The sequence below is a fragment of the Ambystoma mexicanum genome, chromosome 13 (assembly GCF_040938575.1).
Source record: "Ambystoma mexicanum isolate Mex_15411 chromosome 13, UKY_AmexF1_1, whole genome shotgun sequence".
NCBI lineage: Eukaryota > Metazoa > Chordata > Amphibia > Caudata > Ambystomatidae > Ambystoma > Ambystoma mexicanum.
The window spans coordinates 472,594,399-472,621,667 of NC_090938.1; the positions used below are offsets into that span (position 1 = coordinate 472,594,399).

Consider the following 27,269-nt stretch of genomic DNA (forward strand, 5'->3'; position numbering starts at 1 on the left):
TTGCATCATTCACCCACAAATGCCTCAATAACGCCGCTCAACCCTACCTCACTGACAGATTCATCAGATATTCCTCCATCCGACTCACTAGAGCATCCAACTCCAACACCCTGGTAGTATCCAGATACAAACGCTCTAAAACCGGTGGCACCAGCTTTCAAGTATAAGCTGCACAACACTGGAACTCCCTCCCTTCTTCCTTAAGAGCCACCCAACCTTACCTACTCTTCAGGCGCAGCTACATCCAGTGGATCAAGGAAAATGACATCTAACTCTCCAAACCCACCCTGCCTCTCTCCAGCTAACTCACAGCACATTACCTAGCCCTGATTACACGTGATACATTAACACTCCACCCTGTACATATGACCTGCACTCGCTGTATATATTATATAAACAACTGTATATATGTTCCTCCGTACGTTTATGGATATTCCTCGTATATTATTTCCTGTATTTTCTTTATTGTATGTTAATGTACAGCAATGTAACCAAGCTGAGAATATTCTTTTTGCCTTTCTGCGCCCTGATACCCCCGGGTCTGGTGCGCACTACAAATAAACAAAAGCCCATTTTTACACATGTGGTGCAAGCTGCTAGCACTTTGCTTTCAAATTCGGTTTTTTACTTTTCATCTGGAGTCCCACACTTTTTTGCGCCATCGTTATTTTCTTGTAGGCAGTAGTTTATTTGAACCACCTATGCACTGAAATTGACAAAGCCCAGAGCTGGAGTTTCTCCGAATTAAAGATCATTGACACTTTGTAACTTAAAGTGAAGCTTTTCCCATGCAGTGGAAAATGAAGTTTCTTTGTTGATTTTTCTCCTATTTGGTTTGACAGAGCCGGTCATTCAGGGGTCATACTTGGTTTTGCTGAAGCACAGTGGGGTTATGAATAGGCATGGTAGGGCCTTATTAATAACAGTAGTTTGAGGAAGAACAGATAAAAATAGCGTCAGGGCAGCATAATTTTAAGGTAAAATACCCCCTTTTCAATGGGGACTTTTGGGCTGCCAGCAAAGCAGCGCTGCTTTTTCACTCTATTTCTTTTGTATATGTAAGAACACACTGGCAAGCTCCCTCAGTGTGCCCCCTTGTTCCGCCCTGCCCAATATGTGCTTGGCAAGATGGTGCAGCCATCTTTTTTTTTTGTCACTGCAAAATGCAGTTTTGAGGCCATGTTGCTCACAGGAACCAGCGTAGCCATTTTGCTGGTGACTGCAGATGCGCACCTTGGTGATGTAGGAGAAGTACTGCTGAGTGGGTAAATATATCCCACAAGGTAAGCAAGAGTTCTCCTTTCATCTGGACCAAAGTCTAACCAGGATACCTGACCTAGGTTTGACAACCAAAGGTGAGTGGAATGGAGTTAGGAGGCAAAGGGGCTGGCTTCCAATGTTATCATTTGGAGGACCTGGGGGAAGGGGCAGGCACACAAATGCTTACTTACTCCTCTGAATTTCCCAGATGTCTTTTTGGTTCGCTGGGGCTCTATCTTCTGCAGTTTGTTCCAAATGAGAGGAAATGAGATCCAGCAACTATCGCCGATTGCAGGCGACGACAGGTGTCCTTCCACATGCGGTCACAGCAGCTGCTCCAGGACAGGTTCGCATGAAGGTGGAAAGATGAAATTTGGGCAGAAGGCTACTTGTGGCACAAGCTGGCGACCACCAAAGTTAGACTTGTTTTGGAAATTGTGATATTTCTCGTGAGATAGCTGACGAGAGGAGCTGGTCAGTGCACCGGGCAGTCCTCGGACACTTCGAAATGCTATGAAAGGCTGGATGCTCGAAGGCGTCGAGATTGGTTTGTCCCACTACTCCAAGTGCTGAAGCACCACTCGGGGTCTTCGGAGCTCAGGAACGGGAGCTCAGCTTCACAGGGCCCACCACTGAAAAGGATGCTGGGCCACTTCAGGGTAGTCTTCTGATCTTTAGTATGCTTCTCTTTGTGGGATTCTAGGCTCCAATGCAGATCTGAAGAAATGGCTTCAGGAGTCTGTTTATCCAAAATTCAAGATGGAAGCAATTCCAAGCCCACCAATGGTAAGGATCTGCTCTATTCAAACAGTCTGTAGTTGTCCAATCAGGGACAACTACTGGTTTCACATTCACCCCAGTAGCAGACTTGCTGGTACCAAGAATGTACACTGGAACAAGACTGTTCAAGTCACGTTCCTGGGCCACACACAAAGGCTCACTAGTCAGCGAAAGCTGCAGCTTTCCTGGGCAAGGGCATGACCTTATGAGGACTTTCTTTACCTGTGAGGGCAGGAAGGACAAACTACAATATGGCAAAGAAAAAGCTAAAATCTTGTGGCACTATCATTTTAAGGGCACTAGTCACGTTTTGTATCCATATGCGGTAAATCCAATGTGTACACCCCAAATAATGCAAAAACTGTAAAAATCGAACTGCTGCCAACAGCTTGTCTTTAGGCACATATCAAAGCAACTAAATATCTTTGGTGTAACAAGATGCCGTTCTATGTGCAATATAAAACTAAAAGAATTCTAAAGGGAAACTGGTCTGAAGGACTCATCAGTTCACCGTAACACATGGGGAAAAAGGCATGAGAAGTGAAGCACATGGCTTCAATTTGCCTTCGAAAAGTCAGTACAGGATTAAAACAAAAATCAAAAAGCAACTACTAAGACTATGGAATATGTTCCAATACTTGTAAAAATGTTTGATATTTTCATGTCTTTTCTTGCCAGTCCATGGAATGTTGATTCCCAGATATTAGTTGGTATGCTCAGGTAGGGTCTAACTGAGGGAGGCATATGGTTGGAGGGGAGCAGTGGGTATTGTGGTCAGAGGTGTCCCTCCTAGACTTTATGGATTAGAAATCAGTGGCTTGCTGTTGGGCAGCTTCAGCTCTGTCTGTGACAGCTTGGGTCTAGTCCAGCTATTGCCTTATTCTTATGTCCCATCCCCTTTCCTCCATTCTGTATGGGCAGGAGACGGAACCTTTTTCACCACAAAAACTTTCTTCCCCTTTAAATTTAGAGGCGTGCGGGTGTTCGGGCCTGGGAGCATGCACTAACTTGATTCCATCCACCGAAGCCACTCCCCAGTCCCCTTTTCAGCGTCGACGGGAACAGGGCGATTTCACTAGCGCTCCTGGGTTTGGCTTTGCCATGTAATTCCACATACTCTTCCCCTGGATTCTTCTTTCATCTTTTTTGCTTCGTCATCTAGGTACTTGGTCGTCCAGCGTCACGCTCCTCCCGTTATTTTCCATCGCACCCTGTAAGGGTGACTCCTTCCTGAGGAAACGCCCAAGCAGGAGGAACCTCTTGGGTTCTGTTACCAGCACACACACCAAGGCTAATCCAGCTTCCAGCCTTACGGCCTAGGGGGGTCTTCGGATCCTACCGGTATCAGTGCTCCAGGACTGAAAGGTTCTTCTGCCGGTTTTACACTCTAGTGGCTACGCCCTAGTACCAGCTCCATGTCCGAGGGGGCGCCTGCATGCTGCACTACCGGTCACAATGCCGAGGGCGATACGCCTTCCATGCCTAGACCTGAGGTGCGGGATAGGCCTCATGTTCCAACACCAAGAGTCTTGGGCGAGACCCTGTCCGGAGGGCCATGCACCACGACTCTGCAACATGGCATAGAGCCCGACCAAATGGCCGCGGCACCAGACAACCTGGCCGCTCGTCTGATGCCACTTCTAGGAACAGAGCAGGCGGGTGAAGGTGTTTCAAGTGGAACTGGTGTGAACCAGGTGTGTGGCCTACAGTGTATCAGTAGCCTATGATTTTTATCCCCAACTCTCTTGTGTTGATTCATGTGCTAAGCGTGTTTTAACTTCCGGTAACATTTATTCCTGTGGGTACGCGGATCTTTACTAAGACCGAACTGTCATTACTGGCAAAAAGTGATCGCATCTGTATCCCCGGTAACGTCGTTTCACAACACTGGTATGTCAAATCAAAGGTACTTACCTTGAATTGTGCTGGACAAAGTGAATTGGTTGTGTGTAGTGTATTTTACATGTGGTTTTAAATTAATAGAAGTGAAGTGTTTTTTGAACAGATGGCCGAGAAATAAATGTACTTTTACTTTTTAACCAAAAACCTTGAGTCAGTATTTGCTTGAGTCACAGTAATTGTAGTCCTTTGTGTAATCTCTACTACTGCTCATTTGCTCTTGAGAGAAGTCTGGCTGCTCCGCTACTGTTACCACTTTAACAGTGTAGTGCAGGCTTGTACCAAAGGTGAACTTGTATTACCACTTGTAGTATTAATTGTGTGTAGTGGTCCCTAAGGGCACTGCACATGATTCTGCTTAACTGGGGCCATCCTAAGGGATGTAGTCACGGACTTGATCCCTCCGATCACCCCACCGGTGCCTATAGTCATTCGTCCCATGGCTCCATCACCAAAGGCCCAAGCGCAGCCCACGCTGCCCGCTCCTTTGAATCCGCCCCCTGTGCAGTTAGTTCCGAGCCAACCTCTGCAGTAGCCTCCGGGTCCGGTCTCCACACCGCAGCCCAAGGCGCCCAGCACCCCTCCTCCTGCGGCGGACCAGCCAGACACCCAGGTGGATACAGACGAGGAGGACTACCCTGACACGCTGTCTTGAGCTGTCACGGCTCGCTTCCTTCTCTCCCGTTCCTGCCACTTGGGGGCATGTTTTGGGGTTTATTCCCTACTGGACATTTCCTCCGAACCTTATGCTACAGTGTTCTGATGAATTGGGAGCGCTAAAACCTTATTTTCCAAGTTACTTCCCTTCCGGATCCATTCTAGGTTTTTGGCAGCCAACATGCTACTTTAATCAAATGACTATGCTTCCCAGAATGCCTGGCTCACTGCTTCACCTCCTCCCTTGCAGGACAAGGTTGGGTGGAGGATAGGCAACACCTGTGGCTGCAGGTGCAGCAGGCGGCACACCTGAGGGGTGTGCTCGTTAAGCAGCTTTAAAAGCCTCAGTTTGCTTCAGTCCAGCGCTGATCATTGTTGCAGTGTTCCTGTTGTGACTTGTTCCTTGTTCCTAGCTTTTGTGCCTAGTTCCTGTTTCTTGTTCCTCTGCCCTGGATTTCGGATTTATGTGCTTAATTGATTTCTGCTTTCTGGATTTCCCTTTCTGTCTTCCTCTGTCTGCAGGCAGCCTTTCTCTGTGCTTTACCCTTTGATGCTGCCCAATTTGCCTGTGTTCTGTTTCTTTGTTGCTGTCCTTTGCTACTGAAAAACGTGATGCTTTAGTCTTTCCCTTTATAGATTTAGCTTCCTGCCTTAAGGTTTCCTTTTGTGATATAATTTTCCCTGCTCCTGATCCTTACTTTCTATTGGGATCCATTCCATGTTTTCCATTGCACTTCTGCATTTATTTCCCATTGATTATTAGGTGTGGGTGTTATTGTAACTAGTCCCAGTGTGAATGCCCTTTTGTTTTCCTCACTATTTTATAATCACTATTCCTACTTGCCCCTTGACTAGGGTCTTATGTATTTAGTTTCCTCCACCCATTGCTGTTATAGCCTTCAGGGTCCCTGTTTGATCAACTGGGTTCGTGAGTTTACTGACATTCAAGTGGTCTTTCCGGTCCTCGTGAGTACTGTTTCTAAGTTCCTTATTCAGTATCATCCAGAGTGTCAGCTCACAGATCCTGTCCTTGCTTGCCCTCTACGTGGGCTTAGCGCTGTCAGTATCTGTAATAGCATAGTGGGTAAGGAGTTTGCCGACTTTCCTTTCAGTCATAAGGAGGTTCTAAGTGCTTACCCCACATCCCTTTTCATATATTGGTAGTATTGTTTCACTCTATTTGTACTCCTGGGTTTTAGTATACACGAGTCTTGGGTATTGTATGCACATATTTAGATTCAAAGTTGTACACTGTGCGATTCTGTGCACATTGCCTTCTTCCTTTCTTAACATGAGCTAAGGCCTTTCACGACAGGCTTGCAGGTTTGGCAGAATATCTGGGCCTTCCTCATCCTGAGGTAGACCAGCCCGAGGAGGGGGTCTTGGCAGAGGTCCTCTCCCTAAAACCCCCTACTAAAACGGGTGTCCCGATGAAGAAAGATGTCTTCACTCTGACCAAGAATGGTTGGCTCAAGCCACACTCGGCCCAGCCTGTCAATCGGCGCCTCAATGCCAAGTATAGACAGATGGATCAACGCACCCCCAGCTGCACTCCTCGGTGATCGCTACAGCGTCACTTTCCTCTAAGCCTCAGTCGTCCTCGGTGCTGCTAGGCAAGGAGAAGATCTTGAAGGTGTACGGGAAAAAGCTGTTCTCCAACATGGGTTTGGGCATGGATTCACATGCTCATGAATATTCCCCGTCAATAAAGAAAAAATCAGTTTCAATTTCACTTCTGAACTGTCTTTCTCCTAACAACCAATCGCTGGTCTCTGGGTCATACTGCCCCGGCCAATGACTGCCCTCTACCTAAACCCCTCCTTTGGCAGCCATCTTCAGATTTTTACTGCACATTCGAGTGGTGAGAGTCCTCTTGGTTAGCCTGCGGGCTTTTTACTGCATTTTGCGCTTTTTTCCAGAGTTTTACTCTATTTTTCAGTCAACCAAGCCTCCAGCTCCATCGACCCATCATCCGATTAACGGGGAGCCGTTTTCAGATTTTCCAGTGCCCCTCAAGGGCTGAATTTCATCGAGTTGAAGATTCCAGAATATTCTTCGAGGCCCACTCCGCATGGATATGGCAAAGGAGAAGGAAGGCTCAATGCCTCTGTTCAGGATTTGCCCATGATGTGGCCTACGGAACATCTTCTTGGAGGATAGGCATTCCTTGTGCCTCTATTGCCTGCATTTGGACCAAACGCACATGGAGGAAGACTGAACGTTTTGCAAAGAGATGGTCCCCCACACCGTGAAGGATTGGCACAGGCGTCTCACCGAGTGGCTGCAGGCCAAGGCCCCTGCTACGGGTGAATTCCGGCAGCATGTCTCCCCCAGCCACAAAAAGAAAACTGAGCGGTCGTCTAAGACCTTTGAGGGCGCTCTGGCAACGGGGGCCCAACATAAGGCTAAGCACCGCAAGTCCATGGGCACCAGTAGCGCTGTTGCGACAGGCTCCCCGGAGGCCAGGGCGAGCTTAGCGTCACCAGCATCTTCAACCACGAGCCAACGCTCGGAAGTCGGGCCACCTGGGTAAGCTCTTTGAGATGCCCCGGACGGGCCAGGAGGAGAAGGCCAAGAGGAGTGGGGCGCTGACGCTGCCCCTAAGGTGAAAGCCTCAAGCTCAACAAAGGTATTACAGGCCCAGATTCACCCGGCAAAGCTTTCCATTGAAGGAGTGGTGGTGTCCCTAGCGACGGCCACGGACGCCGGTTCGCAGTATGTGGCCCCCAAGGCGAAAGTTTCCGGAATCGTCCTTTTAGCCCATAGAGAAGACACCGGAGTAGGCGATGCCCATCATATCCCCGAGACCATCTCCCCTGGTCGAAAAAGAAGGGGGGGGGCACAGTAGTCCTGCAGGGCACGTACATCTCCTCTGAGGAGGAGCTTTCTACTTATCTTTGGATAAAAAAATGTGTCGAGGCCAAGGCCTACGGGAAGGACCCTGACGAGGGAGACTTCTAGAGTGGAGACGAGATCGATGAGGGATATCAGGGTGTGGAGGATTTGGAGAACCCTACACCTCTGCCTCCGTCGCTCCCACTTCCCCCACCTCAGCAACCACCTCAACCCCCAGCAGACCTCTTGGTGGACATCCTCCAGGCACCTCACACCTTGTGCTCAGAGATTCGGACGAGGATGCCTCTTCCGCCGACAGAGGATCTCGCGGCACCAGGGCCATCGGGCAATCCCCCTGCCAAGAAGGAGAGTTTACCCTCCACCGCCTTGTCATCCTTTTCCCCCCTGTGCCCTCCACCGAGGGAGAATATGGACCCAGCGACCACAGGCATGGATGACGTTGGCAGGTTAGGAGACCTCCCGTCTCTGCCGTCCAGAGCCTCACCACCTGACGATGTATGCCATGATCTCGAGGGCCTCAGACTTCTTTCAACTGACTCGAGGAAAAGGAAGAGGGTTTCCTGTACCAACGCCGCAAGGCGAAGAGGAAGACCGTGCTTTCGATCCCTCTGTTGGACGACCTTTGGGACGAGGGACTGTCCCTTATGAAGAACCTGAGGACCGGTACGAAAAGAAGTACAGGGTGTCAGACTGCATCAAAGTGTTTGAGGTCCCAAACTTCTTTGAATTCGGTGGTCTCAGCGGCGGCAAGGAAGACATTTTCTGGCTCTTCCGCATCAACCACCCCCAACCCTCCCCCCACCCTGCCGGACAGCGAGGGGAAGAAGTTGGACTCCCCGGGTTGACGAGTCATAACATCGGCGGTGACTACCATCAAGGCGGCCAACACCCTTGCCATCGGAGGGATGGGGCACGCACACCAGAAGTCTCCACGCAAGAGGCCTCTGGCTACCGAAGGAGAAGTCGTTGCATATTAACGTACTGGCGCTGCGGGCAGTGTTTTGGGCCATCAAGTCTTTCCTACCGTCCCTCAAGGGCAAGGTGGTACGAGTCTTCACGGACAGCACCACCACGATGTTCTACATCCGGAAGCAGGGGGGGGCACCAGATCCCCAGCGCTCTCCAGAGGCGCATGACCTATGGCACTGGGCCGTTGCCCAGTGGATGTTCCTCATACCGTTTCCTCTGGCAGGATAGAAGAACACTGTTTGACTCCTTCAGCAGGGAGCTGCGCTCTTGCCACAAGTAGTAGCTTAGGCAGAACCAAGTGGATCTTCTGTTCCGACGATTGGGCAATCCCCAGATCGATCTTTTTGCGAAGGCGACGAACACCAAGTGCCGGAGGTTCGACAGCAGGTTTTCCCAGGCGGGGAGCATGGGGGACACATTCTCATTTCCCGGGGACATCCTGTTCCTGTATGTGTTTCCTCTGTTGCCTCTTCGACTAGTCAATCAACTCAGACGGTCCCGGTACAGGATGATCCTCGTTGCACTGGCGTGGCCGAGATGGATATGGTACCCGGACCTTCTAGACTTGTTAGCGTCCCCTCCAGTCAAGCTTCCTACGGCCACAGATCTTATCGCCAGAGAAGGATGTGCGATTCTGCTCCATGACCCAGGGTCGCTGAACTTGCAGGCCTGGCTCCTGCAGCGCTAGAGTTTGGGGGGATACGATATCCCAGCGGACTGCAAGGAGGTGCTTGCCAGGGCTTTGTCTACACCGAAATGCTACAGACATAAGTGGAAGAGGTTTGCCGACTGTTTGTATAGAAGATCGACCCTCTACGAATTACAACTATGCAGGTGCTGAAGTATTTACTGTTGCTGGCCAAAGCAGGTCTGGCTCATGCTTCCATCAAGGTTCATCTGGAGGCTATCTCCCGCTCCACCAGATCTCTTGAACAGTCATCGTTATGGTTGCGCCGTCTGGTCAAGGAGTTCATCAAAGGACTTTTCCGTTCCTTCTCGCTGGTGAAGGCCCCGGCGTGGTAGCTCAATGTGGTTCTGACTAGGCTCATGAGTCCCCCCCCATTCGAGCCTATGCACTCAGCTTTGCTGAAGTTTTCTTGTGGAAAAACAGCGTTCCTCGTGGCCATCACCTCTGCACGACGAGTGGGAGAGATTCAGGCCCTGTCCTGTAAACCACCTTACTTGACTTTTCAGGACACAAGGGTGGTGCTGCGGACACACCCCTCCTTCATGCCCAAGGTTCTGTCGGACTTTCATCTAAACAAGCCCTTGTTGTTACCTGTGTTTTTTCCCCCGACGCCTTCGTCGCTGGCTGAAAGGACTTTGCACTTGCTGGATGTGGCTAGAGCACAGTAGTTCTGTGTGGACCGCAAAAAGAGTTTCCATAAGACGTCGCAACTTTTTGTGAACTTTGGCCCTGTGAACCTTGGGAAGGCCCTCTCAAAGGCTTCCATTTACAGGTGCCTCTCCGGCTGCATCACCCAGTTTCACTGGTTGGCAAACCGACAGTTGCCTGGCCGTCCGAGCCCATTCGACCAGAGCGGTCGCTGCATCTAAGGCATTCCTGTCTGGTGTGCCCCTGCTGGACATCTGGGGGGCTGCTACGTGGAGGTCGATGCACACCTTCACGAAGTTCTACTGCATCGACAGGGATTCCAGGGAAGAGTCCAGAGACGGCCAAGCAGTGCTGCGCAACCTGTTAGCTTGAAGGTGAGCCTGGTGAGGAGGTAAGAGATGGTTAATGTTGAGATGGTTAATGTTGAGATGGTTAATGTTGAGCCTTGCCACCTCCCGTGATTGTGCATGTGTGTACTGCTATGCCTTATTCATGAGCATGTGAATCCATGCCAGACCCCATGCTGGAGAAGGAGCAAGTTAACTAACTGTAACTGTTCTCCAGCATTGGTCTGCCGTGGATTCACAAGCGAAACTGTTACGCTCACCTGGTATCCACAGGGACGCCACCCAGCCGGATTACTCGCTGGTATGCTTCTCAGCTTTGCCCAGATGTGGTCTGCGGGGAAGGTTCTGCCTGAAAATACAGGAGGACTGTGTTCAAGGATGATCGACCGGGGTAAGTATCCTCCCTCCACCCCCGTATGATTTCAGCCCCTCTGGGGCCCTCTCCTCACCTTATGGTAGAGTTAGGCATGCTCTCCGTCCTGCCTTTGCAGGGTCGCGTTGTCTTTCATGGGCGTGTGTGGTCCAGTTACTTCACTGCCGCCGGCCCGTTTGATATTTTTCAGGTAGGTCTTATTGCTGTTCTTTAGTTTTGTTGCTATCCTGCGTGCCTTTCTTTGTTTAAAATGTCTTTTTTTCTCCCTTAGGTATGCGGAGCTTCAGCGCAGCAAACTGGCTTGGTTGAGCCCCTTAAATGATGGCGCATTAAGAGCGCTATGATGCGGTAAGTAAGCGCTATGCGCAGCGCTGCGAAGTGTTGCCTTTGCTAACTTGTGTTTTCCTTCCTTGTAGGTCGCGGTGTTCTTCAGCGCAAGTGGAATGTCCGGAGTGGTGCCAGCCGAGAGGCGACCAGCCAGGTAAGCCTTTTGAGCGGTTCGTAACTTGCAAATGTCTCTACTGCTTTCTTTAATGTTGCCTCCATCTTCCTCTTTCAGGTCGTTCTGTCCGGGAGGCGTGCAGATTCGAGGAAGCTGTTCTCAGTAGCTGCGAGTGGCTAAAGATGAAGACTACAGGTAAGATGCTGCTGCTAATGATGTTCCTTTTGTCTCCTTGCAGGTTCTGCTGCTCCGAGGTTCGAGGGAATAGCTGGACGCGGTGAGCGTCACGTTGCAAGCTGCAAAGTAACGCAAAGCGTGTTGTCTTGCTCGGGTGTGGTTTAAATAGCCCCAACAAAATAGTCCAGGTAAAGTAGTCCCTAGGCTACCACACCCAAAACACTAGACCGCATAGCTTGGTTCCTAGGAACCAAGCTATGTGGATGCCTCCATGTTGGCTGACTACACAATAAGTAGTTCCCAAGCACATGTTTTTCATGGTGTATGAGTTTGGCGGCATAGGTGCCAGGAGTGGCCCCAAGAGGGCTTTGGAAGAGGATGCCAGGCTCTAGCGGCCAGAGTCCTGACTCCCCTGGCCAATGGGTTTGCTAGAGGGGGTTTTGGGTGAGAGTCGTGACAGAAACCTCCCGCCTACCCCTCTGCGACTCTTCTCTTGGTCCTACTGCCACTTTACATGCTAGCAAATCTGAAGATGGCTGCCAGAGGAGGGGTTTAGGTAGAGGGTAGTCCAGGCTGACGGGGAATATTCATGAGAATGTGAATCCATGCCAGACCCATGCTGGAGAACAAGTGTTAGAGGCAAGTAACTTGTTCCTACTCCAATGCCTCCCTGCGTCAAGCCAACGTGGATGCCATGCTTGCAGCGGCTAACCAGCGGTTGTGGCGGGAAATATCGGACTTCCTTCCGGAACTCCCGGTGCAAACCGCAAAGTCTTTATTCTTACTAAAGCCACGCCTAAGGCATACACCCAGTCGCATCAATGCTCCGAAAAGGGGTGGGTGTTTTGCAGGTTCCAGGAACGGAGGTCGAGACAACCTGACCGCTCGCCGAGTCAGCACTGGCGCAAGCAACAAAAAGTGGGGGGGAGCAACGGCTTCTTCCAGTCCCCCCTCCTCAGCAGCAACCTCAGAGACCAAAAAGGCATGACGCATCCCTCTGTGTCCACGTGTCTCTAGTGTCGGGGCAGGCTAGCCTCTTGCATGCATTTCTGGTGCCAGAACTTCATGGACTCTTGGTTCCTCTCAGTAGTATCCACGGGTTACCGCCTACCTATACCTCCCTCTCCTCCTTCCTCCCCTCCCACAGGTTGGGACAGCAACTCTGTTGGCGGAGATCTGGTCGCTCGTTGAGAGCCTGGCAGTGGAAGAAGTACCAGCCTCCCAGAGAGGATTGGGCTTCTATTCCAGGATTTTCACCATACAAAATAAGACCCAGGCTGACCTGAGAGTTGTTTGGACCTCTCCACTCCCAACCTCTCCCTCCCTCTTCATAAATTCAAGATGGTTACGCCAGCACTCATTGCAGAGACACTAAACAAAGGAGATTGGATGTGCTCCCTGGATCTGAAGGACGCCTACATACACGTCCCGATTTGGCAGCCCCATCGCTCCATCCTACGCTTCAGGATCAGGGGCTGTCTTTTCCAGTACAAGGTGCTACCCTTTGGCCTCAACTTAGCCCCCAGGGTGTTTACCAGACTCATGAATGCAGTGCCAGCCCTCCTCCGGGCACAGGCCCACCATGTCTACCCGTACCTGGACGACTGGTTTGTCAGGGCGAGATCCCTGGAGGGGGTTGTCCACACTTCCTCCACGCTTATGAGTACACTCCACGACCTGGGGTTTACTATCAACCTCAAGAAGTCTCAGCTGCAGCCCACGCAGAGCCTCAACTTCCTTGTCCTTATCTGGGATACGAGCTCCAAGAAGGTATTTCCCTCTCAGGACAAGATTACAGCCATCAAGAGGGCCACAACGCACTTCCAGACCAGTGATTTCGGCTTGGTGGTACCAAGCACCTACTGGGTATCATGGCAGCGTTCCTCTTGGCCGTGCCACAGACGTGGTTCCCGATGAGGAGAGTGCAGTTACACTTCGCAGCCCTTGGAATCAGAAGGGCTCCCAAGCAGAGCTGGTCAGCATACCGCCTTCTCTCCAGTCGGACGTCGTGTGACGGCCCAAGGACTGCAATCTGCGGACAGGCAGGCCATTCTGGCAGCCGACTCCGCAAGTCACCATTACTACGGACTCCTCCCTAGAGGGCTGGGGAACCACTCTGGACAGCCACGGCGTCCATGGAGTCTGGATCCGGCAGGAGTTGCATATTAACTGGCTAGAGCTCGGAGCCATTTAGCTATTTCTCAGGGTCTCCCTTCTGCTCATGGAGGGCAGGACCGTCCTGTTCCAGATCGACAACTCCACCAGGCTGTACTATGTCAACAAGCAGGGGCGTACCAGGTCCCGTCTGCTGTGCAATCTAGCGGTCAGCATATGGGAATGGGCCCTGGAAAACATCTACCTCCAGGGCCGTCCACCTCTCGGCGGAGGCCAACTTGGAAGCGGACCGACTCAGCAGGCTCGGAGCTGACAATTGCGAGTTGCAATTGAAGGACCAGGTGCTGCAGTTGGTTTTCAACACATGGGGCCGTCCTAGGGTGGATATATTTGCCTCCTGGAGGAACAGGAAGTGCCATCAGTTTGCGTCTTGGAAGGGACTAGGCCCTTGCTCCCGGGGCGACGCCATTCAGATTCAATGGGAGGCCATGACGGCCTAGGCTTTTCTGCCCACACCTCTTATCCCCAGTGTACTCCAAGATAGAGGCTTGTCACCTCATCATAGTAATAGTGCCTTGGTGGCTGGCGAGACTGTGGTTAGGGGGGTACAAAGGTTTTTCTGGTGAAAAAGGTTCTGTCTCTTGTCCCTAGGATGGGACTCCCATACTGTATGGCAGAAAGGGGACTAAGTTAGTCACTACGGTGGGTTTATAGTGATTTTTTTTTTTTAAAGTTTCGAATAACAAAACATTAAAAAAAAAAGTTTAAAAAAAAAGCTTTGACAAGCTATATTTAACATGCAAAAATGCATTTCTTTCAAAACCAATCCATCGACAATGGACATGGACTGGTTTCAATGTGGAAATGCACTTTGACATTTTAAAAGTAGCATTACAATGCTTTTTTAGTAACTTTGAAACGTTACATGGAGCTGTCCAGTGCTGAAATTTCAACACTGGCCAGCCCCTTGTAACGTTTTAAAGTTTTGTGTATATTGGGGGGTTCACCCCCCCAGCCCCCACACGGCCCCTTCCATCCCCCACCCCTGACCCTAATTTAACCCCTAAACTAACCCTAAAGCCTAACCCTAATGTAACCCCTAAACTAACCCAAGCCCCAACCCTAACCCTATTTTAGGTCATTTATCATTTAGAGATGTTCCGATATGATGATAGAATTTTCTTTGTGTTTCGAAAAAAATGACTGAATACCACTATGGTGAGTAACCTGTAATTTTTTGCTGCTGTCTGGCTGTACCCCCCTGTTCCCTTGGGCTGACATGTGCCCCTTGCTAGCTTTGGCAGTGCGGTTGTCGCTTTTGACAAGTTTTTTTTCACCCCTTGGATTGTCTCTCCAGGTGTCTTCTTGGTTGGGTCTTTCACGGCTGTATCCTTACACGGTCATGGGTTCTGTTGACACCAAACACCTCCAGCCAGACCTAAAACCAAATACTCCAATTCACCTGTGCATCGGCTGTTCCTGAGTCAAATTAAAAGTAGCTAGTGCTTTGAGTACCTGTCTGATGGTTTTGAATCCTGGTCCCAGGGATACAGGAGCAGTGGGGTTTTGCAGTCTTCTCTTATACCATTGATCTCTCTGATCTGGAGTGGGCTTAATGTTCTCTCTGCAAGGAACTCTTCTTAGCCTGCTGGCTCTCGAACCCTGGTTTGGAACTCTTCTTTGGGGTTCCTTTGGCTCCTCTGCTGGCTAAGTTTCACCTGCTTTTCATTTGGGCGTAAAACATAACATGTGTTTTCCCAGGACCTAGAAAGTAACCAAAAACGCGTTTACCTGGACTGATGCCATTTCCCTGTTTTCCCCTTGGGGCCTTTGAATTCCTGGAGCAGAAAGTAGAATTGTAGCTAGTAGCAATTGTTAAATACAATTAAGTGCAATAAATTACTGCAGTTCACTCGTGCCCATATGCTATATGATGGTGTTACATTGTTGCTAATTCTTCTGGGGTGGTGTACTGTGACATTTTAAGCCTGGTACCCTGAATCCAATTTTCTTTTTATTTAGCCCTTTGAACCTGTTTCCTATATGGTTTTAACTCCTTTCCACCATCCTTTGTAGGAACCTTGTAGGCTTAGAACTTCCTTATTTGGAATGTGCACTATACTGTGTTTCTTGGAGTGAGCTTGAATCGGTCTGATCTATTTGCTGTTTTTTCCTATGAACTTGCTTTTCTTTTAATGTTCTTGTTTTATAGTGTCTTTTTTCTAAAGCAATACTAAATGGTGTGTGTATATGTGTATATTTACATATTAGTTGTGCGTGTTTGTGTGTGGAACTCTTTGTACTTTTTTTACCAGACCATCCCTACTAAGAGTGAAGCCTTACTACTTGGCTACATTAATCATAGGGTTTTCGTCTAACTTGGTGAACACCATCTTCTCCACTAAGAATATAGTTCTTTGCACCCCTAGAAAAACCTCCCTAATATGCATTTTGGTTGAAAAAAGAGCCTTCATAAATCTGTGTGCTGCTTTATCATTGGTGTTAAGGGCACTACATGTACTGATTTGTTAGGGTCATGAACTGGTCTGTTGCATAATTGCAAACTTACATTTGAAAGAAATCAAACCTGCATTTCAGCTTTCTTATTGTTTGACGTTTTATATCCAACACAATTTCACCTTCTACAACCATCTGTTTGGTGCTTCTGAGTGCAGGTCATTCAGCTGCACCAAACAGATGGATGTAGAAAGCAGATTTTTTTAATTTTAATATTGCATCTGTAAATGTTTTTCACTTGCAGTTAGCAGGTAGCTATATTTTGTAATGGTGGCAATTATTTAATGGCCTCTAGTCTAACAAATCGGCATGATCATCTTAGTTTGCACTTTTTACTGATTACTGTGGTCTCTGCCCTACCTCTGAGGATATGGTATTGAATTGGAACTTTTCTTTTTCTAGGCTGAAAGGGTATTTGCAGAAGTTCGCCGTCTTGAGAACTACAGAGTGGAAGGCATGGAGATATATTCTACAACACTATGGCACCTGCAAAAGGATGTTGCACTTTCTGTCTTGTCAAAAGATCTAACGGACATGGATAGAAATTCCCCAGAGGTATTCGTTCTTACACATTTAGCCTTCTGAGATATGTTGCTGTTCATGTCAAATAAAACCAAAAGGTGGAAAACACTGTTGCCTTTGCTGTAGTCAAAACCCTCTTTCAAATGGATGGCAACAGGCTTACTCTCCCTGCTTTACTTGACCTTTGTTCTTTCTCCTTCAGCTTTCAAAGGATGAAGGGGAAAAAGGTCAAACATATAAGGATATTGAACTAAAGAGGGAGGGCAGTGATATATCAATTGGTGTTATAATCATTCATCGGTATTCTTTTGATGGAACATGAAAGAATTTTGTAGTCTGAAAGTCCCTCAAGCATTGGAAATAGATATGTAGTCTGAAGAGGGTGAATACAGGAGAAGTTCAGCAATGCTTAAATGAGTGGCAGATTAATGGTGCAGCGGGTATTAAAATATCAACATTTCATGCGGTTTATTGAAATCTAGAAAAGGGAGGTTCTGAATCGGAATGTTCTGTTTTTATGCAATAGAGTGATAAGGAAGCTAAAGCTATCCATTTTGTGAAAGGCTGTGTGAATCTCTAGGTCACAAATCCAGATCGACTGCCCCACGGCTAAAATCTCTAAGGATTGAGATTAAAAATGTAATACATAGCTATGAAAGTAGTACACAGCAGGTGCTGATATTGCTTTGGGCAAGGGAATAAGGGAACGGAAAGCGAAGTACAACAATCTGCCAAATAGATACTTTAAGGAACAAATCTATGTTTGGACCTAGTGACTTTTGCTTTGGCAAAGGATGGTAGAGAATTTTGGAGGTTGATTAACCTTTTAACTGCCATGGGTTCCCCCCCATCCCCCTTGCCAATGCTTGTTTTGGTGATTTTGTTATTTCGCCATTCAATGCCTTCTAACGTTTTCTGTTTCATTAACCCCTTAAGTGCCAAGGACGAGGTATCTCATCCTTGGCAACAGGGAGGTAATCCCAAGGAAGAGATACCTAGCCCTTGGCACTTAAGGGGTTAATGAACCAGAAATGGCCCTTCTGTACTCATTAATGGGTTTGCAAGGGGGGGTGACTTATATAACGGTTACATTAGGTGATCAGAATGATATCCTGCATCATATACTATATGTGGAGGAGTGCTGGGTGTGCAATTTCACAATTGAAGGAGTGATTGATTTAATCTAAAAAAATAATCCTTTGTGGGCTGTTGGGCCCAATGGGACTTGCAACACCTTAAGAATGGAGCCATTGATATGGGCTAAGGCATTGCTTAAGCTGTTTAATCTTATTAGTAACACCGGTAAGATTCCTGAATCATGGATGAAATCATACTTACAGTTCATTAAAAAGGTAAGAGAAATGATCCCCAAATATACAGCGGGTTGGCCATGCTAAGTGTACATGCGAAAATCTTAGTAAGAGTCATACTTATCCGTCTGACAGAATGGAGTGATAACCATCAAGTGATTCCATTTAATCAGACAGGATTTCGTAAAAGGGTCAAGTACGATCTCAAACCTGCTGACACTTGTTGAATTCAGTATTCATTGTATAGGCATAGATTACTGGTCAATGCTGCCTTCATAGACCTAAGTACAGCCTTCAACACTCTGATAAGGGAAAGGCTATGGAAGAAACTTTAGGACTGGAACATCCCAGAGTGTCGCTGTATATGATATAACAGCTGTACAAAATGACATGTGTCAGAGGGAGGCTAGATGAGGCGGCCAGAGTCACAAGTTGGATTCATATGAAGAAAGGCATTAGGCAAGGGTGCATTTTGGCCCCATGCCTATTTAACATGCATTTGGCAGACCTGCATGAAGTTATGAATCAGTGCGGCATACCCCATTAAGTTCGGTAACATTACCTTGTATTGGCTCAGTTATGCCGTATATCTTCTTTTGATTGACTGTACCCCTTTTGGATTATAGAAGAAGCTTGATGCGCTTGACGAATAAAAAAAATTGAATAGGCACATTATTAATACATCAAAGACACTAATTGTGTTTAAGCCGGTAGGGGTTAAAACGAGGACATTTAAATGGTTAATTGGTCAACAAGAAGTAGAACAAGTTAGGACATATCAATATTTAGGTGGTGTAATTGATGAGCGGTTGAGGGGCGATGGTTATTGGAAACTTAACCTGTAAGGTTGAACAAGCTGTTGGTGCCTTTAACAAATTTGCAGGTGCATATTCTGAGGGGGCAGAAATGTGAGGCGGATAACTTTGTGAAGATTTTTGAAAGAAGCCATTTTATTCATTTTATTAACTCAAAAGTTTGGATACGCGCCTCACTTTCCCGACTGATGAGGAATTCCCTGCCTAACAAACTAAAGAAAACACTCTACCAAAAGGTTTCTGTCCTTCACGCTTAAAAATACAACTTTACAAGATAATATATAGCAGTTCAACAGCAACTAATATAACAGCTACATTCACATAATATCCAATGGTGAATCCCCCTCCCCCAGATGCAAGCAGGATTGTGTTCAACAGTTCCAAAAAAGAATGGAGGAAATACTTTCTTGTAACAAAGTTACACTTCAGTTCTTTGTTACAACTTGATAACACAAAAGTTCAAGATTTGTTTTCAACTTGCAGTTAACGTGTTTAACAAAGTACTTGCAACAAAGTTCTTGAAACACTTCCTTGTCTCAGTATAGAATAGTTCCTTGGTTTCAACAAAAATGTCTTTGTCATGATATCATGATATTTCTACGCCTGACCATAATAAAGTCTTCTGCAGCAGTTCACACAACACTTGCTTCAGCGATAATAATTTGTCAGGATGATTCTGCATTAATCCACAGAACACTTTCAATTCAACACTTTCAACTTCGTTCTGGTGTACTCTCCTGCCAGCACAGATCAGAATACTGCAATATTCTCTGACCTTGTGTACTCCCCTGCCAGGCCAGAATAAACTACTACTTGTAGGTACTTCTGTTTGAAAGGTTGAGTTTAAACAGGTGAGCATTGTATTTTGCTCCACAACATCATGTATTTTAAACTGTTCAAGGGGAAACGAGGACTACACTAGTGCTATTTATTACACCTGTGTGTTCACCACACTCTTTGCAGGTTATGCTCCTCTCCCTCTGAATGTCTTTTCTCAGAATTGCAGACAGCCTGCCACTCTTCTTCCCTTTAGCATCTATCAACTGCTGATAAGAATTCTGTTTCACGTTCACAATTCTTTGGCAATGTGGGTTTAAACCATTTTCTTTTAAAATCTCGATTTCATATGGGCAACAGTTTTTCTTCTGGCTTTTCATTTCTTTGTCTTTTGTAATTGCCTAGATATGTTGGGCAATGGTGGTTTGTCTTTGCTTCTATGGATATTGCCCTTCTTGTTGGTTTTTATTATTTTACACCGTGACGTCACACGCTCTTATGACGCGGTACGTCGATTTGTGCCGAGTATTTGAGGACCGCTGCAAATCACTTTCTTTGCAGCGGATCCTACAAGGAGACAGCACCTGCCTGAAGACCATCTTCTTCTGTTCTTCTCTTCTTGAAATCAGCATTTCGCACAACGTGAGTATGCTTTTTGACCCTTAATGGTTGTTAGGTTTTTTTCCCCTACACGGGTCATTGAATCTTCATCTACTTCTTCTGACTTGTTCTCCAGATCAGGGGCTCCCGGGCACATTTAAAATCCAGTCTAACCTTACTTAACAAAATGGCGGATCATCCGATCAGATTGGATCCGTATTCAGCATCTACTCGCCAGCCATGTTGATATCATTACTGGTAATACATAGCCAAAGCTTCTTCTTTTCAATTTCATTTCTATGTTCTTTACATACAAGGTTGCATCACTCATTGATGCGAATAGATAGATGATCGACTTCTCTCTATTTTTCGCTCTGACGATTGAAGCATCTTAAACCACAGGCAAAGACTCTTGACAGTAATCACTTCATGGTACCTTTTTTTACATGATTGGACATTGCTGTGCAGATAGGACATAGTGTGTTTGGACTACTGGTATGGAATTAAGGAATGAGCACATATAGTTTTCATGATTATTGAATGAACACAAAATATGGATTTCTCTTTTCTTTGAAAAAATGAAAATTAAGTACAAAACTTGATTACCGTTTGGAAAATGAATCCCTTTTCGCTGGATATTGATCCAAAAATAATTAGGTGCTCTGATATGACTAGAATTGACTAGATCTGTAAATTGTATATAAGATCCTTTTGAAATAACTTGTTCTAATGTGGATTTATTTGAATGTTATGTTTTTCAGAGATTGTTTGAAAAGTTTGAAAATTTGTGAAAAATATGAAAATTGCCCCTGAAGAAGTGAACAAATTCACGAAACGCGTTGGGCTTCCAAATAAACTATTGGATTTGCACTAAATGTACTTTTGTCTCTGTGCATATTTGCTTATATACAATTTAACAAAATATTGATTACTTCACTGTTAAAATTGAATGAATATACTACCTCAAATTTCTATTGAATAGAATAGATCAATAATAGGACTCATTGATGAGCCACTTACAGAGTGCGGAGGACGCGAGTTCCCAGTTTTGGGAACTTGATATTTGTTTTATGTCTTTGCAACCCATATGCCAGGGCTGTCCTCTTTCTCCTCCGCACCTTAAATTCTATTATTCTCTTATGTAAAAATCCATTTACTATACATATAAAAATCAGGTGCGTCGATTGATCTACTCATATTGGTTTTTATTAGTCCCCACAATGTTAAAATCATATCCCTTTGGTAGGATAAGTTCTTGTTCTGCCCTCTGCGCCTTTTTTATATCAGCTTGGTTCACAACAGCAAAATGTATTTGCTTCGCATGAGTTTGTTATTCAAAAGACTTATTCCACTGCAATGCTACTTGGTAAATCTCAATTCTGAGACTAAGATCCTTGGATTGGTCTAGCAGGTGATTACGCAGCGCTCTGGGGGGTCACAATGTAACTGTGAACTCATCAGGTCTGGCATGCACTTCCGCTCGTCTTACTGCATCCATGTCTGCTTTGATTTCCCTGCGTGGCCTGGCAACCTACTCTTTGCGACTTCTGCAGCCAATTGGAGCTCGTCCGCCACCAATGCTCGTCTGACAGTGAGAAAAGCTGGAAAAATGGTACGTTAGCTGCTGACCGACCTCTGCAGCTGCAAACTAGAGCCCGCGAGACCCTCTCAGTACTGGTATTCCAATTACACACTGCTGTGATCCCGGCGTGTCTGCTCACGTCTGCTTTCGCTGCCACGTGGAGTTGGAAATGCTGCTACACATCTCTTCTACTGCCTGTATGTGAAGTGGCTTTTCAGGTGTGGGCCATTTTATTTAATTGACGGGAACTTGCAAGTTGCTGCATCTGCAGTCCTCTTCCTTGTCCCAGTACTCTGGGAATTATGCGACTTGAAGTCCATAACGTAGAAGTCAGTGTTTTCAGTGAAATGAAGTGCGTTACCCCAAGGGAGTCCCACAGGGATTCTGTGAAATGTGCTTTTGCAGATGAATTGTTTCTCAAGGTTTAAATTGGTAACACTAAAGACTTCCCGTCCTTATTTCTCCAGGACTTGTAAGGGCTTTCATTTATATAAATGTCAGTATGCTTAAAACAATCTTTCGAGGGTTTTGTGTCCCCTGATGTATTCCACATCTATGACAGTAATCACCACAGCTGTGCTGCCTCGGAACATTTTTCAACGTCGATACGTTATCCTTGAGGGCCTCCGTCGAGGGTCGACAATACCGGATGTTATATCTAGGACGCACGGCGCCCATAGCCTCGGTTCCGTGTTCTACGAACGTGTTCGCCTCAGAATCTCTGCGCGCTCTATTCTTCTACTTGGATTGAGAAAGTTTGTGAATATGTCTTAGTCTTCTTCTACCCCGAAGTCGGGCTTCAAAAAGTGCCTGGACTGCAGTGCCAAAATGTCCATCACGGACCCACACTCTGGTGCCTGGGCGAAAGCCACGCCATCGACGACTGTGATGACTGCCAGTCCCTGACTTGGAAGGCCTTGTGGGAGCGGAAGAAGTTATTGGTAGGTAGGGTTTCTAAACCCTGTAAGTCGAAATCTGCTGCGCTTTCGACCGACGATTCGAGGGGGCGACTCTCCGCGTCGGCGTAAGTCCAGGGCATCTCGGTCGCGGAGTAGGTCCCGCCATTCCTCGGCCTCTTCTAGTCACTCTAGGAAGCACCGTCACCGGTCACCTTCCACATCCTCGTCGGAGGACTCCGTCCGACATCGGGTGGCTTGTCGCAACAAGCATTCATCACCGGCGGAATAGGACACATTCTGCAAGGAGATGATGGCGATTTTCGAATCGCAGGGCACCGTTCAGTCTGCGCCTTTGAGAGAAGCTGGCAAGGAATGAGCTAGGGCCACCGCTCACACGCCTTCGGGCTCGGGGGGGGGGGGTCGGCACGATCATCGGGAGCCGTCGAGGTCCCGATCGGACAAGGTTGATCGGCATAGCCCTGCCAGGTCCTGGTCCTCGACGCCCTCAAGACCGTCGGAGCCTGTGAGGCCTTCTAAGAAGACATCAATGCCGTCGGTGTCAGGTCTGTCGAGGGACTCTCTCGAGGCTCCGGCTCCGAGGAAGTCATCGACGTCATTGCCGCCGAGGCCGTCGAAGGACATGCTCGGGGCTCCGGCCTCGAAGCTGTTGTCGACGTCGATGCCAATTCCATCGGCCCCCTCGACGCCTTTTGAGGAGACTTTACCAGAAGTGCCCCGGAGGGCGCTGGAAACTCTTGAGGAAGGCCCTCTGCAAGTCAGTGAGGCCTGTCTTTGTGCCCTTCTCTGGTCATCCCCCCCAGGCTTGATTTATTTCAGCCTTTGGACTACATTTCAATGGTGGAAGAAGGGTCAGATGAGGGGGTTGTGCCTCCTGAGGTTCCTGAGGACCTATTGTCTGGTCACAGCCAAATGGAAGACCTACGTCAGTCTTTACACGACGCCAGTGGTCTGGACACCTCTCCGGAGGTTGGGTTTTGGTAGGCCTGAGCCTGGCACACATGCTGAGTCCTCGTACAGGCATCTCATGTCGAGGGTGAGTACTTGGGGTTTGTCTGTGCCACCTGTTGATTTTCTGCAGGATGACCTGACACATATATTGGACCAAGGTCCGCCCACTAACCGGTGCTGCCATTTCATATGGCTTTACAAAGAAGGGTGTTGGCGGCTTGGACTGCCCCAGAGAGTCTCCCAGCAGTGGGTAAGTCGCTTCTGAAAAAATACCGTCCTGCCCGTGGTGACACCTGCTACTTGTATACGCACCACACTCCGAAGCGTTTGGTGGTGCAGGCGTCTACGGCCCCAGCAAAGCAGGCTGCGTATCCTACCATCCCTTCTGATGGGGACGACAAGCGCTTTGATGTCTGGGTGTCAAGATTCCTGCCCCTCATGTCCCCAGCCGTCCAAGATGTCAGGCTGGAGCCAGGCCACGATCACCTACATGGCCCTCAAGGGCCTCTCCATCCCTCCAAAGACCCACTTGGAGTCAGACTTGGCGCTTGTGGCACCAGACTCACTCACTCCCATAGGATAAAATTGGGGATTGGACTTGTAGTGCATTGATGGGGACAAGATGGATGCCCCCACATATTTCGGTTCCCAGAACTGCATGTGCGGTCTAGTCTTTTGGGTGTGGTTCAGCCCAGAGACACCTGGGATACCCAGAGACTATTTAAGCCACACCCAGGCTGAGAAACATGCTTTGCATTTTCTGCACCTGCAGCGTGACACTCACCGTGTTCGGATCGGTCTCCAGTAGGCCTGCATCTATCTTCTGCGCTCAGCTTCTGCAAGAACACCGTTAGGAACAGCCTTACCTTGCGGCACTTCTGCCCATCATTCATCGCTCCTTCTGTTCTGCGGGCATCTTAGGCAGTGTCATTCCCATCCCGGCACGCCGCTTCCTAAGGAAAAGGGAAAAGAACAGAAAAAAAGGCATTAGTAAGCATTCTGCAAATCTTTGCTTATTTTTAAATACTGTACAAGCTTCAAACGCTTACCTGAATCCGAGCCGCTCTGGGGGGGGAACTCTGTCGCCGGAACTTCTCATCCATCTGCAAGAGGGAAAAGACACTCCAGGTTAGCGTGGAAACATCTAGAGGTGCTGCATACCGCGCTTACCCACCGCATTTGTTCTTCGTAACCCGGCCCTCTAAGGAAGGAAAGGAACGAAGTTAGAGAACTGTTCAAAAGACTCATTATACTTACCTGTCAGACCCTTGCCAGTGAAGTAACTAGGCAGCAACAAGCACGCATCAATCAACGTTCCCGGGAAGGGTTGGACCCCGGGGAAGAAGGGGTTCAAGCACACCGAAAATAGGGAGTTAAACTCTACCAATCCTGTGTCTCAGGCCCAGTCTCCAGTCGAATAGCCTCCAGGGAAGGATTCGAGGTCGTAAGAGGTCAGAACAGGCTGAGTGACGTCCTCGTGGATACCAGGTGAGCATTACACTGGGCAAAGAACGTTTTTTGTTATGGGGGTATGGCTTTAAAGGCAGCCAACTCCGTTTGTGCCTTAGCAAGATTCACTCACACTCTGTGGAATTGTGTATCTTTGGCGGCTGAACATATTCCCGAAGGGGAGGAACCGGATGGCTTCCTAGCCCTCATGCAGGATGGCAAGGATGCCGTTCAGTTGGGTCTGGACGTGACAGACTGTGGAAGTCGGGGTTTGCTCCTGATGTGCAGTCCTGGCTTCTCAAAATGCCCTTTGATAGTGTCCATCTTTTTGGCAGCAAGGCTGACGAGAGCCTTGAGAGGTTGCAGACCTCCAAAGCTGCAGCAAAGTCGTTGAGCACTGCAGTACTTCAACCTCAGCCTTTTCGTCCTAGGGGACAGCAATGGAGGGGAGGTTCCTTTTTAGATTCTCTTCCTTTGGTAGATCGAGGGGAGCCGCCAGTCAAAGGGGCCAATGTACGAGTACCAGAGGTGGAAAACAAGGTACTCGAGGTGCCAAAGCCGCTCGGGCAGTTGCCTCCTTGCCTTCAGGCACTGCCGCAGCCGCTTCTGCTCAGTCATGAGGCCATGTCCCATGGTTCGCCGGTTGGGGGGGGAGGCTGGCGCAGCATCTTGTAGAATGGCGTGCCATTACTTCAGATGTGTGGGTTCTGGAGATCATCGCCCACGGCTACTGTCTTCCTTTCCGGCACAGGCCTCATGACAATCCACCGGGGAAGCTCTCTGTGAAGAGTCCGGATCCGCTCCTTGTGCAGGAAATCCTATCCCTGCTGGAGAAAGGCGCCATAGAACTGGTGCCTGTAGCGGAGAGGAACAAGGAATGGTATTCCCCATATTTTTTGATCCCGAAAAAAGTCGGGGTATTGAGACCCATCATGGACTTGCGTGGTTTGAACAAGCTCCTCAGGAAGGACAAGTTCAAGATGGTTACTCTTTCTCAGGTCCTCCAGGCCCTTCAGCTTCAGGACTGGTTAGTGTGTCTCGACCTCAAGGATGCTTACTTTCATGTGCCGATTCATCCCAAGCACAGGAAGTACCTGACGTTCGCGGTTGGCGACTCGCATTTTCAGTTTCGGGTCCTGCCATTCGGATTGACCTCTGCCCCGAGGGTCTTCGCCAAGCTAATGGTGGTGGCAGCATATTTCAGGAAAGGGGGATTCACGTCTACCCCTACATGGACGATTGGTTGATCTGGGTGCGCTCTCCCGAGCAAGTCCTGGATCATCTGTCAGTCACCTGCCACTCCCTTCACATGCTGGGCTTCTCCCTCAACTTAAAGACGTCTCAATTGACACCTACCCTACATCGGAGCAATGCTCGACACATCCCTGGGGCAGTGTTCGCTTCCCCAGGTGAGGGCTCATCACATTCTGCAGATGGTGGACAAGTTTCAACATGCCCAGAGTCTCCCGGCATTCGCGTTCTTGAGGTTGCTCAGTCTCATGGCATCCTGCATTCTATTGGTGCCGGAGGACAGGTTGCGGATGAGATCTCTGCAGTGGGCTCTCAAGATGCAGTGGTCGCAGTCCTCCGGCAGGATGTCGGATCCCGTTCAGGTGCCTCCCTCGGTTGCCCAGGATCTTCTGTGGTGGGCCGGCGAAGGCAATCTGATGAAGGGAGCACAATTTTGGCTACCCTGGCCGGAGGTGACGATCGTGACGGACACATCACTCACGGGATGGGAGCTCATGCCAACGAGTTGACAGTCAGCGGTCATTGGTCTCCGTTGAAGTCCTGACTCCACATCAATGTGTTAGAGCTGCAGGTTGTTAGGCTAGCCCTGACGGCTTTTATGCCATCTGTGCGCGGGAAGAATGTCCTGATTATAACGGACAATACAGTGGCCATGCACTACCTAAACAAAAAAGGGGGGGCAGGGTTGCTCCCACTGTGCAGAGAGGGGATGCAGCTCTGGGTTATCCAGCAGGGAATTTCGATCGCAGCGGTTCATCTGGCCGGCGACGAAAACGTGGCGGCGGATGCTGTGAGCAGGCAGAGCACGGTCTCTCACGAGTGGGAGCTGGCGCAGGAAGTTCTTTTGGAGATCTTCGCCCTTTAGGGGACCCCACAAGTGGATCTCTTCGCCACCAGTGTCAACCGGAAGTGCAAAAGATTCTGCTCGTGGGAATTTACTCTAAGTGGAGCCTTAAGGGACGTGTTCATAGTGGAGTGGTCCTTCCCACTGATGTACGAGTTTCCTCCAGTCCCTGTCATTCCGAAAGTGTTGCGGAGGTTACGGAGGTTCGGTTCCTGAATGATCCTCATTGCTTCGGCATGGGCCAGGAGAGCGTGGTACCCGGACCTTCTCGACATGTCCATCTGCCCTCCACGCCGTCATCCCTATCGAGGCGATCTGCTCTCATGGAAGGGGGGTCGGGTTCACCATCCAGAGGTCAAGTCTCTCAGCCTTCATGCTTGGTATCTGAAAGGTTGAGTTATAAGGATTGGGACCTTCCTGAAGACGTGATGAAGGTGTTGCTTTCGGCCAGAAGGCCAGCAACAAAATCCCTGTACCGTTGCCGTTGGAGAAAATTCTGCGACTGGTGCAGGGTTCAGAATGT

At 48.4% G+C, this 27,269-nt stretch overlaps 1 protein-coding gene across 2 annotated transcripts in view; it reads left to right on the top strand.

Annotated features, from left to right (window-relative positions):
- CDC27 (cell division cycle 27) overlaps positions 1-27,269 on the top strand; it is a 1,618,725-nt gene that overhangs the window by 1,074,619 nt on the left and 516,837 nt on the right. For both annotated transcript variants that reach the window (XM_069634092.1, XM_069634093.1), the window contains exon 13: positions 16,131-16,283. In XM_069634092.1, coding sequence (XP_069490193.1) covers positions 16,131-16,283 — 153 coding nt within the window. The remainder of the gene's footprint in view (positions 1-16,130; positions 16,284-27,269) is intronic.